At 47.8% G+C, this 12,926-nt stretch overlaps 1 protein-coding gene across 1 annotated transcript; it reads right to left on the reverse strand.

Annotated features, from left to right (window-relative positions):
- Positions 1-1,369: 1,369 nt before the first annotated feature.
- Positions 1,370-6,069, reverse strand: DLX5 (distal-less homeobox 5). Its single transcript, XM_011974705.1, has 3 exons — positions 5,247-6,069; positions 3,180-3,364; positions 1,370-2,059 (listed from the first exon to the last, which is right to left on the reverse strand). Exons 1-3 carry the CDS (start codon positions 5,599-5,601, stop codon positions 1,730-1,732), a joined length of 870 nt encoding a protein of 289 aa, XP_011830095.1. The 5' UTR covers positions 5,602-6,069; the 3' UTR covers positions 1,370-1,729.
- Positions 6,070-12,926: the final 6,857 nt, after the last annotated feature.

A 12,926-nucleotide genomic window follows, 5' to 3' on the forward strand; every position in this document is an offset into this window, starting at 1 on the left:
CCACACTGGCGGGCCTGGTAACTCTTCTAGAAAAAAAATAAAGGAGAAGAGAAAGAAAAAAATAAAGGAGATGGAAGGGAGGTAGGGAGAGAAGAGGAGGAGGAGGCAGGCAGAGAGAGAGAAACATGCAGGTAAGGTAAATTCCCCTCAGGGCACATAGCGTGCCTTTTCAGGTCTAGTCTCCCAACCCTGGAAGAGCCTTCTCAGAAATCCTCAGCGACAGGATATAATTTTTATGCTCTAATCTACCCCCACTTTAAGAAGGTTCTTTTGTCACATTTATTGCTGCTGACTTCCTAGCTGTAAAATATTTCACATGCATCTTGTAATTTCCAACGCAACATTTTCCTTCGTATCCTAAGGAGAGTCAGGCCCACTGAAGGACAGTCAGACAGAAAGAGACCTACAATTCAGGCCTGGGTCTTTAGGCACAGTGCGTAGTTCTGGTCATACTGTTGATATTTACATGCAGGAGTGCAAGAAGAAGGAAGGGACACAGGGCACAGCTGCAGCAACTCCTTTCTCTCTGTCCCAAAGAAGGCTTCCCAAAGGAGAAATCCTCATAAACAGATTCCATTTTGCATCATTTAGAGCCTGTTTTGCCACTGTTTTATGTAAAAGCAAAGCAGAGGAAGCTCCTTCCTGAAAAAAGGAAGGAGGGAAGGGAAATATTAAGAATATTATCTCACACAAAATGAAATCAACACAGTGTCACAATGCTTTCCATTCCTTCCTTTCCCCAACCCTGAAGTTCCCTCTTCACCGTATCTACAATGTTTTCATCTCTCAAAAAGAGCTGATACATTTATAATCATACTCCAAAGAGTCCAAGGTTTTATCATTTGCCATGCTCCAAACATTTTAGATTTTTTAAAAATGTAATAGGTGTGCGGGAGGATTTTTCTTTTCGTTTTCTCATCTCTGGAAACTCCCTTTGAAGGGTAATTTGTCTAATTGCTCTGGCACTACACAGAGGCTGATGATGGGTGGGGGTGCTTCTCCAACGTAATTGCTTTGAGCTTAGAATTCAGAGGGGTTATTGAGGGATTTCTGTTGCCTTCTAACTTACATACAGGGTGAGAGGGATGTATTTTTATTTCAGCATAACCTTCTACCTGAAACAATTTGGAGTTAATTTTATCTAAACGTTTTTTGTGTGTGTGTGGCTAAGCAAAAACACACACACATACACACAAAGTATAGCATTGAACATATACACATATACAGTCTGCATGCATGCAGCCCCGACTTTTCTTTTTTGCCTTGTTGGATCTCTGCAGAGCTTGTCCTTCTTTAGTTGCCTTCAATAAAACTTCACTAGCCAGTTATCAGAGGGGTAGAATCAAGTATTTTTCAGAAACAATCCGCCTTTCATGGTCGAAATAATTTTATTTATCCAGAATATACAGTTTAATTCCTCTATCTACACTTATTTACATGGCTAAAATGACATTGAAAAAAGTCTTTTGAAAAGTTGAGGTCATAGATTTCAAGGCACCATTGAAAGTGTCCACAGTTGCGCAAAAAAAAAGTCCTCTGTAAAAAAAGGGGGGGGTCCTTTGAAACGCAATAACTTACATGCAAAAAAAAAAAAAAAAAAAAAAGCTTTACACATGAATCTTTTTGTTTCAGTTTTCTGAACTTCCCCATATGAATTCCTTTCTTTATGATTTTCTAGAAGAGCAAAACACAGTAGTCCCAAAAAAGAGAGTAAGAGAGAGCAGCCCATCTAATAGAGAGTCCCGGAGGCCAGCGCCAGCGGGTGCTGTAAGGAGCCGGGTGGCGGCAGGTGGGAACTGATTGAGCTGGCTGCACTTGTGTACCAGGATGCAGAGTTCTCCAGGTAGCTGGACGCTGGGGACTGGTTGGAGGTCGGAGGGTGGGCATGAGGGTGGTGGCTGAGCGAGCGGGACGAGCCCTGGGGCTCCCACACCGCTGGAGACTGCGGCGAGTTACACGCCATTGGGTCGCTGGAGCTGGGACTGTGCTCCGGGGGCATCTCCCCGTTTTTCATGATCTTCTTGATCTTGGATCTTTTGTTCTGAAACCAGATTTTCACCTGAGTTGGGGAACAAAGGCACACGTTACCGGGACACTCAGAGGTCGCCCGCGCCTTCCCCGGGGCGACGACTGGAGGCATCTTCGGGCCCCTGGGCGGCCCAGCCCTGCCTGGCGTCTCCCCGCCGCTTGCGGCCTATGGCCAAGAAGCTATGCCTGAGGCAAACCATGGAGCTCTGGCCACAGAGGGCGCCCTGGCCGGCTCGGTGCGCCCCGGCCCAGTGAGACCACGACCCCAAGGCTTGTCTTTTGTTTGGGCTGGGGGTGGGTGGCGCGAGCGCGGCGGCTGTGCGCCCGAGTTTCCGCGGCGGCGGCGTGACTCGTGTAAGCCTGCGCAAGACGCGCGGAACGCGGCGAAGGTCTCCAAAACAATCGCGGGAGCCCAGCGGGGAAGGGGCGTGGGGCGGGGTACGCGCGCCTGTGGTGAGGAAAAGGAGCGAGCTCCCAACCTCCCGTCCTACTCCCTTCACTCCCTCTGCAGCTCAGAGAGGCCAGAATCTGACTGCAGCTCTTGGTGGCGACTCGAACGTTCTTTATGCTTCCGTAGGCCCCAGCTGGGTTGGAGGAGTAAAGGGAATGGGACAATCCAGGAAGACTTCCCCCCGTACAATAGCGCCCCCCACCTCGCGACCCTCAGGCGGCCGTGGCCTGAAGCTCCCATAGGCTCAGGGCACGATCCTTCAGTTTCTCCGCTCCAGGCGACGTTCTCAGCCTTTTCTTAGCCTGAGACCACTGCGAGGACACCAAGCCCTGCTCACCCCGAGGAGGCACTACATTGTTAAGAAAACCAGATAGCTTCTCAAGGTTGCAAAGCCGCTCTAAAAATAACCCTCCGCTTGCTTTCAACCCCAGAAATTGACCCCCGAGCTCCGGAGGCCCGATGCGGGGTGGGGGCGGCGGCCGCGGTTAAGTGGGAGGTATCTCCAGACCGCTGATGAATCCCATCCCCACCGTCTCAAGGCCTGGCTCGCGGAGGCAAAAGCATAGGGGCTGGTGTCTTTGTGTCTGTTAGTTTCTCACGGGTACTTTTGAAACCGCTCCAGTCCCATCGAGACTGAACCGTGCGACCCAACCAGACCTGCAGCTCAGGCAGGTCTAGTGCATGGCAGCGGCGTATTTACCTGTGTTTGTGTCAATCCCAGCGAGGCGGCCAGCTCGGCGCGTTCTGGCAAGGCGAGGTACTGAGTCTTCTGAAACCTTCTCTGTAACGCGGCCAGCTGAAAGCTGGAATAAATAGTCCTGGGTTTACGAACTTTCTTTGGTTTGCCATTCACCATTCTCACCTCGGGCTCGGCCACTTCTTTCTCTAAATAATCAAAACAGACTCAGTTAAAGCTTGTCACCAAACAATGCCCTTTTTGCGGAAGGGCCTCAAATAGAGTCCTAGAGTTTCTCACCACGCAGTCTTTACTCTTTGCTCGTATCACCATCACCTTTGCTTTTCAAGACCGCGATAAATATGCTCCTCCCCCAAATATGGAAAAGCGCGGTAGCCTCTGATTAATTCCTACTCTGTTCATTCAGATAGTTTGTGTACAGCGTTTCCTACAACACAGCTTTCTCCTTGGCATCTGGGATTCAGCTCTTGCGGTGGTTCCTCCTTCTCCTGGACTTGTTTTTACGCCCACCCTATGCTCCCCCGCGTTTCCGAGACAAAAACACCAGCCCCTCCCGGGGCTTCAAGGAGGCAGCCCTGGGCCGTGACCCCGCTTCTGTCGGCGTCTGTTCGGGCGCCCGCAGAAGCCAGACGCTTGGGCAGGGAAGACGCTAACTGAGGTCTCCAAAGTTCAAAGACCCACAAGCAAACTATGCTCCTTCACTTCAGCAGCAAGCGGTCGGGGCCGCAGCAGACAGAGGGCCGATTATGCAGCCCCCATAATCTCACTGCAGATCTGCGAGGGCACAGATGTGTCTGGTTTCTTTTACAAATAGACTTAATATGTTCTTGGTAAAAACACACACACACACACACACACACACACACAAAACTTCCACTTATGCACGAAATACAGAAAGAGTGAAAGAAACGAAGACGCCTCAACCCGGGGCTCTCTTTTAAAGTTCAGCAAGAGTCACACATTGAGAAGGAACCGGTGGGGTGTTTTCGTAGGAAAGGGGCGGCAGGTCAGGACGAGATTCTCACTGTCATGAGTATGGGTTTGGGCGGGAGAGGGAGGGATTGCCAAACTCGTGTTGTACAAACGTGCCCTGGGGCTACAACTCCCCTTCCTCAAAAGTACCACCCCTCTGGAACTGGCGGAGAACCTCTCCAGGGTGTGTGTGTGTGTGTGTGTGTGTGTGTCTGTGTGTGTCAAGTTCCAGGGAGAAGTGTGGAGAATGAGGGCTGTGGTCTCAATTCTGCCAGAGTAGGGGATGCTAATATTAGCAGGATTATTAATGTGCTGGTGGGAAGAGATCAAACCTTACCAGTAAAACCTCTCCGCCGAGCCTCATGCCTCTCTCTTACCGCCCAAGCTCACTAACCCTCTTAAACTTTCTAAGTTTCAAAGTGGACGAAAAAGGAGGAGGGAAAGACACATTTTGGGGGCCTATGGAGAGAGAAAAAAAAATGTCCTACAACGTGACCCCTCAGCAACCCTCCTCCACCTTTAAATGGCTTTTTGTTTTTGGAAATGCCTGGATAAACCGCAAAGCTCTCGGCGCGCTCTTCTCTGGCTGGCTACAACTCCTTAACCCCCCACCCCCACCCAGCGTGCTCGGGGCACCCGCACCGTGCTAGCTTGTGGCGGCTCTCAAACTAATCCTGACTGAGTCTTTGAGGCAGCCTTCTACTCCCACTCGCAGCAACCCAGCACGCTTACCAAAATTCCCAACAACTAACCTCCTCTTTATTACGCAAACGCCAGGGGCTGCTTGATTCTTTCTTCTCTCCACCCCTATCCCCTTTCCAGCCTAGCCGGCTTCCTGGCCGGGCAAGCTGGGAATTCAGCGAATGAAGGGCCGGAGGGGAGAGACGCTAGTTCGAACCTCCACAGGGCTCTCCTGCTAAGAATCCCTAAAATGCTGGCCGGAGAAACTCTCTTTGTCGGAGGGTCTGAGTCCTACTCCCTTCTGCCGGGTGCGCCCCCACTGCAGTGAACCGCTGTGACCCCCAATCTACCACCCCATCTCGCGCCCCCAGCGTCCTAGTCCCCCTGTATCTGCCCAGCCTGCCCCCGTCCATGTACCTGGCTGGTTGCTGGCGCTTGGGATGCGGTTGTAGGCGCCGCCGTACTGGTGGTAGGAGCTGGCGTAGCTATAGTCGGCATAAGCTTTGGCTGGGTAGCTCCCGGCGGAGCCGTTCACGCCGTGATACTGATACTGGTAGGGGTTGAGCGCTTTGCCATAGGAAGCCGAGGTAGGAGAGCAGTAGCCGTGCGGGGCTCCCCCCGTAGGACTGTAGTAGTCAGAATCGGTAGCTGACGACTCGGGCAAAGTTGGCGATTCCTGAGAAGGATGGTGCATAGCTGCGGACGTCTGGAACGGAGCTTGGAAGTCGCCGGATCGGATGCTGGGGACCCTTCTGTCAAACACTCCTGTCATCGCTCACGGGCGGCGGCAGCGTCTGTGCTTGCTGTTGTGGCGGCGGCGGCTGCCCGAGTTGGCTGTGGGGCTGCTCTGGTCTAAGCAGACATGGCTGTGGGAGCGAGGGAGGAGGAGGAAGAGGAGGAGGAGAGAAGGAGGAGGCGGCGGCCGCGGCGAGGAGGAGGCTGGGAGTCTTGGAGTCTCTGTCTCCGGCCGGCTGACTGCTGGCTGAGGCGCAGCACTGCCTTGGTTAAATCCTTAATTGCGCGCTTACGCACAGCGGGGTGGATCTGGTTCTATTGGCCAGGGCCTCGGGAGCAGCAGTAACACCCTAACTCGTCCAACTAGTTTTAGCACAACAAAGCATTGCTTAAAAAGGGAGTGGGGGGTACGGAGGGGGTGTGTGTGTTTGTGTGTGTGTGCGCCCGCGCCCTTGTGTGTGTTTTTGCTTGTTGTGGAGTGGGGAGGGGTCTCAGTCAATCTGTTTTTAGTAAATTCCAAAGACATCGCAGAAGCCCCAGCACAAGGCTCTGTGATGTCTGGGGACAATGTGTTCCAATCAGAAGCCTCAAAAGTGCACATGTTTTGGGAATGAGGTGGGCGACCATCTTTCCTTGCTCCCCACTACCCCGCCCCCGTGGGCTGCACCAAAGGCCAGTGTAGAATTAAATACTGATACTGAAATAGGGAGTCAAGGTGCAGGGAGTGTGTGTGTGGGGGGGGCGGGGGATGTAGAATGGAGGCAAGAAAGAGGGGAAACAGCATTTTTTTTTTTTTTAAGAGGCGTGTTCGCAAGCAAGTTGTAACTTACATGTTTTGAAAATTTGCTCTTTGGGGAAAGAGGCAACTTCCTTTGCAGGAGATGAGTGTGTCCCGGACGCGGGCTGGATAGGAATGCCCAAGAATGCACAATGTCCATTAAGTCGGTGAATGGCAGAGAGAGTTCCTGCAGCCCAAAGTCCTTAACATGATTTTTAAAAATTACTGTCTTAAAGAAATATAACTTAAGGAAGCCCAAATCCTTGTTGCTGGTTTGCAAGAACAGCCAAACAGCTCCACTTCTGTTTAATATTTTCATCTATTTTCAAGCCATTGGAATAAAGAGTCTTTAACTATGTTCAGTGGCCAAAAACTCCTGCAAAGGTGAATGGATCCATGTATAACCTGCCATGCCTCCAGGAAAGAATGGGAAAGTCTCAGAAGTGGGGAAGGAGACAAGGATCAAAGCCTTTGCAAAGTCAGATGATGCTCATTGATTTCCCCCTCCTGGCTCCATGGATGTGGCACTCGAGGCACAGTCTCTCCATTCCCCAGACCCGGATTTCTGTACCCTCTCCCCTTTATTTCCTGCTGCAAAGACATCCTACTTAGCTCCTGTGCAAGGGAGAAAAGGATTCAAGAATCATTCAGTTGGCACACGAGGTCTAAACTTTGCTCTTCAGGAAGGTGCTATCCTTGTTCTAGTCGTGATCCAGCTGGGAGTTTAGAAATTCAACATAAAAGTCTCTCCCAATCCCTGTTGTTACTCCCCTCAAATAGGCAACTCCGGGGAGTGGATCCTGATTTGGGGCCTTCCTGTATCTTCCTTTACGGGGTCCAAGACCGGCAACCTGGGAGTTCCACTGGATATCTAGGGTTATCTGGCCTCCCCTCCGTTTTCCCTCCTACCGAAGAAGAAAGCGTCTGTGTTAGTTGTGTCTAGTATTAGTTTAGCCTTACTTGGGGTGTGGAGCCACTCGGCCCAAAACAGGCCGACAGGTAGAGGTAGGGTGTCTGGAACTCGGAGCAAGATACAGCCCCGCTCAGGAACTCCAAAGCAGAGCTGCCGCGCGTGCACCAGCTCCCTGCCTTTGCGGTCTGGACTGCACGCACACACAAAACGCAGCTATTGTCGCAGTTCCTTTTGGGGGAAACTTCAGTGCCGGGAGACTGGCGCCCAGCAGCATTCTCTTTCTCCCCCTGGCCCGAGTCACGAGCTTTTGGGCCTGGGCTGCCCTGGGCTTCTCTGAGGTGGACTTTAGAGTAAACAGAACCGCAACTGCCAGTCAGCCGTGACTCGGCGCTGTCGATTACCGACAGGCTGTTAACCGTCTGGATGTAGGCTGTGAGGAGCTAAAGAACAGCAGGGAAACATGGGGCTGCGGTCCTGGGCTCTGCTCTGCAGAAGTTATCGGTGCCAATCGAGTCATCTGACACACACCCTGCCATTTAATTACAGGAATCGCTTCCCCAGATCAATGCCAAGGACAGTTCAAAGCATCTCCCGGCAAAGACAAGTGGGCAGGGAGCCAGGCCTCCCTTCCTCCGGTCCCCTATCTTTGACACTTTTGGTTAAATAGAGATTTGAGTTACCACATGGTTATACTGAACAGGGTGTTCCTAGCAATGCCCTTACACCTTGCTGAGATGGCAGTTTCTAACCAGGATGGGATTGGAAGCTGCAGAATTGGGGCAAAATTTAGAAGTTCAGGATCCGATTGAAAATAATGTTACAATATCAAATTAGTTCTAGACCTTGCTAAATTTCACCCCCCCCCAAAACCCCGCGGTCAAAATGGACATTCTTTCCCATATTTCATACAAGACAAAAAGGAGTGGGGCGGGAGGGAAGAATTTTTCTTTGTTTCGGTTCCTAAAGCGTTGGCTCTCACGCAGACTTGAGCCATTCTTCTTCTGGGTGAGACCAAATCTGGATGTGTCTCTACAGGTCCAGAGCCTCAACTTTCTTGATTTTGTTCCTCTTTTCTAGGTTGACCCCACTCCCCACTCCACCCCTTCCTTAAAGGCAGCCTGGAGGGAGAGGAAGCACTAAGTTAAAAGCAGCGGAGGGTCTGTTCACAATACAGTTTTATTTAACTTCACAATATAGACATTGTAGCTCTGTGCACTACCGGCTCCTCTGCGGGCCTGTCTGCGGCTTCGGACCCACGCTCAGGACACACACCGGCCAGTATCCCGGCTCTCGAAGTAGCAAACTTTTGCTGGTGGTGTGAGGTAGTTCTCACACTAGGGCCTCCAGCTTTGTCCTAAGGCCAGCGGGCTGGACGCTATTGCCTCTCAAAATCCACCGACAAATCCAGCCGCGGTGAAACAACCCCACGGCATCAAACTCTTCCAGCGGTGCGCTTCCCGCTGAGACACGCAGGAAGAATGTAAGTAATTTTATCTTTTAGTAGCCGAAATCTGCAAAGGGAGGGAACGGGAAGTAGCGGGGGGAACCCTAAGGTAAGTGCAAGTCTTTACCACGAGCGCCACCCAGTGTCCTCGAGCAACATTGCGTAAATGGCAAACGCCAAGCTCGGTTACCGCCGGACACGAACCGGTTCTTCGTGTTAGAGTTCATTCCCAGATGGCTTTCTTTCTCTGTACTTTCAATACATCTTTCTCTCAATTCCCATCCCCTTTCCTTTCCTTCTTGCACATTCATACTTTTCCTTCCTCCTCCCACCGGCTCACCTTTTTCTGGGTCACCTTTTTTTTGGTGCCCCCTGCCCCATCCCTCAATTCTTGGGTGTAAGGCGCTGCTTCAATGTCCCCACCTGGGGTGACTCTCCTTTCCTAGCCTTTTTTTTTTTTTTTTTTTTTTTTGACAGAGTCTTGCTTTGTCGCTCAGGCTGGAGTGCAGTGGTGTGATCTTGGCTCACTGTAACCTCTGCCTCCCGGGTTCAAGCGATTCTCGTGCCTCAGCTTCCTGAGTAGCTAGGATTACAGGCACCTGCCACCACGCCCGCCTAATTTTTGTACTTTTAGTAGAGGCAGGGTTTCACCATGTTGGCCAGGCTGGTCTCGAACTCCTGACCTCAAGTGATCCACACAACTTGGCCTCCCAGAGGGCTAGGATTACAGACTGAGCCACCGCCCCCGGCTGCCTTTCCTAGACATTTGTGAAGAAGCAGGCCCTCCTTTAGTTAGATGAGGTGCTTGGGAAGCTTTCAGTCGTTCACTACTATGGGCTGAAAAGAGTGCCACTGAGTTTGCAGGGAGAGAGTCATGGAAGGGAGTGGGGTAGCAGAAAATTTTAATAACAGCATTTACTCAACTTTCTCCATGTAGCCTATCTGGAAATCTATTTACTCATAGAAGTGCCAACAGTAGAACATCTTTTCTTTTGGGCTTGAAACTGAGAAAGTTCAGTGCAGTTGAAAATATTTAATTTACGAAGTTAAGATATTTTTAATATGGAAACCTTCATTTATATAAAACATTGAACACATCAATTGGATGTGCATAATTCAAGTATATAAAGGACCCCTCAATATGATGCTAGTATTGTATAGGCACACTTGATATAAAAAGCACTTTTTGACTTTATCAGTAGAATACTTACTCTTTAAAAGTCCAGTTTTGGGGGTGAGGTTTATTTTTCTTTTTATTTGCACTGCTTTATCCATTTATCTGTCCAGTGAAAAATGCTCTCAGAGCAATTCACTCTTATCATGATCCATTTAGAGTACTTTTCATCCCAGAACTCTCAAACACAACAAAACTGGTTAAGTCATATGTTTTGTAGAGGTAGACCTGAGTAATCATTTTATTACAATGGAGCTGCAGTTATCTTTGAGCTGGGGCACTAAGGTCATTTAATAACTTAAGGTAACAGCTCTGAAATATTCAGTGTGATATTTGTATAGGAAAAGCACATTTCTTTGAACTAGGGTGAGATGAAAAGATAGGAGTTATGATTGCAAAAGTAGCAAAGGCTTTCAAAAATATCACAAGTTGTCGGTCATTGGTTTTGGCAATGCAACTGAATGGCCTTTGTCTCCCAATAGAGGGCTAGGCACACTGACTTGGATCTAGCATTCAGAGGTGGTTCATCTGAGTTAGGAAAACCAATTAATTCCCCACGTAGGTTGAAAGTTCTTCCCATGCTTTTATGAGGCTGAACTAACTAAGCCCAAGCTAAAATGTTTGGGAGCCCATATAAATCAACAGTGAGCTTATCTAGGGAGGGAGAAGAGGGAAAGTGGGTGTGAAGGGTAACAGGATAAATAGAAAAAAGGTTTCCTCCCATGCTGAAATTAATTATAATATCCCCTTGCCCTCAAGAAAAATGTGTTTGGAGTTAAAGAGCATCCCCAACAAAGTAAATCTCAAAGGATTCACTAGTAGGCAATTATATAAATATTCTGAATAAATTAAAAATCCCCAGAGGGAAAAACTATTTTCCACTTAATTCCAACCTAATAAGATTTTTGGTTTATTTCCAAATGATAGGGCAGATCATAGACTTCTACACGTTTTGTTTTTATAATTAAGACATTAAAATATGTTTATTCATTTAACTTAAACATAACTAGCTAGGAAAAGGCCTTAAGTATCCACTCAAATCTATTCTCTATGAGACGAATTTAATATACCACAGCTGAAAACACTTCAAGTTCATCTAAATAGGAAGTAAATGGGATTATATTATTATATGGCTTTGCAAACTGAAATTGAGGCATATTCTTCATCCCAAATTCGGATTTCATCTTCTTGAAAGGAAGGTTTGGCTGTGGTACTATTTACAAAACCTTTAGTCTTCTTAAAGATATATAAATATTCTAAATTCTAAAAATACCCCCTGTGGAGTTAAAAGAAAAGTAATTGACAGACAGGAATTCAGAGCAATGATCCAGCTCTGGCAAGGAAATAGCAAGAGTGAAGCTTCAGTCATCTTTAATAACATCCTAATTCCAAGATCTATTTATAATTTTAAAGTTCATTGATCATAAGCCACTGTATTTTATGATCTGACAACATTGCATGCAGAGATGCAGAAAACCAATTCTGAAGGCAAAGCCATGCAGATTATTCAAACACTGTGAGCTACGTAAAACTTGGCCCACAACGTATATGCACAGGGGCAGATAGTATGATTTTATAAGCATTTTTACCATCTGCCCTAATTATATCATTTTTATAGATTAAAACAAACAGTAAGAAAATACAAAACCTTTTTCTACAGCTGTGTTTACTACCTTTACCTTTTATAAAGAAAAAAAAAATCTTAAACAGGCAACCCCAGCCTGAGATAAGAGGTTTCCCTGCTGTGTTACACAGCACAATCAGTCGAAGCTGCAGTGCCCACCTGGACTTGCATCCCTCTGTGCTCCTGCAGAAGAAAATTAAGGCAACAGAAAGGAAAAGTCAATAGCTTTCCAAGTGAAGTGTAGCTGACAGCAATGGAGTCACTTTTAAAAACTGTGGGCAGAAAAGATACATTACTTGGCAGCGAGAAGCTTAGTAATATTCAATGTATATAGCCCATGGGCAGTTAAGGAAAATTTTACTTTTTCAACATTAAGTCTTCAGTTTTGTTTTACTGTTTCAACATAGCAGGCTCTTGGATGGTACATGTAGCAAAGTATAATAAACATATACCTTAGTATAATTTATTGCTGCATCCTGATTTATAATTTTGGGCATATAACTGCACGTGTCCAGTGGTTTGTGTGCATTCCCCCAATTGATGCATGCGTTTCAGTTGGTTACTTAGTGAATCAAGGAACACTGTAGTTGTTGCTACAACTTTTCCATAGACCTCATTTTGTAGGCAACCTACTGTGTGTCTGCATGCACCACTATTAGTGCATACAGGTTTAGGGATGTCCGGAATTTTTCTTAAAAGTTCCAGGAGGCCGGGCGCGGTGGCTCAAGCCTGTAATCCCAGCACTTTGGGAGGCCAAGACGGGTGGATCACGAGGTCAGGAGATTGAGACCAGGCTGGCTAACACGGTGAAACCCCGTCTCTACTAAAAAATACAAAAAACTAGCCGGGCGAGGTGGCAGGCGCCTGTAGTCCCAGCTACTCGGGAGGCTGAGGCAGGAGAATGGCGTAAACCCGGGAGGCGGAGCTTGCAGTGAGCTGAGATCCGGCCACTGCACTCCAGCCTGGGCGACAGAGCGAGACTCTGTCTCAAAAAAAAAAAAAAAAAAAAAAAAGTTCCAGGAATCCTTGGAGTTAGAGAGGGAAAAGATACTTCTGATGACACTCGGGACATTAGCAAGCCACAGAGTATATACCAGCATTGCATTAAATAATTTATTAGAATAAAAAAGGCCAAGTTGGAAATCAACAAATCAGATAAACAAAAGATATAGGCAAGAAAAACTGTATTCATACATGAAAAAATTCAGAATGTTCCATTATTCCCTACAGTTCTCTGTTGTCTTGTTATTTGAGTCTCTAGCTGCTTCATGGGTACATTGTTACAGCTTTTTTACACATGCCATTCAAGAGATTCAGACACATTTAGGGTTATGTTATAGAGTAACTGTGCTAGGTTGTTAGCAGTTAACCTGCATAGGAAACTTGGAGAGGATAGGAAGAATGTTTTAGCGTCAGGATAAATAGATGA

The sequence above is a fragment of the Mandrillus leucophaeus genome, unplaced genomic scaffold (assembly GCF_000951045.1).
Source record: "Mandrillus leucophaeus isolate KB7577 unplaced genomic scaffold, Mleu.le_1.0 Scaffold148, whole genome shotgun sequence".
In the NCBI taxonomy this organism is placed as follows: domain Eukaryota; kingdom Metazoa; phylum Chordata; class Mammalia; order Primates; family Cercopithecidae; genus Mandrillus; species Mandrillus leucophaeus.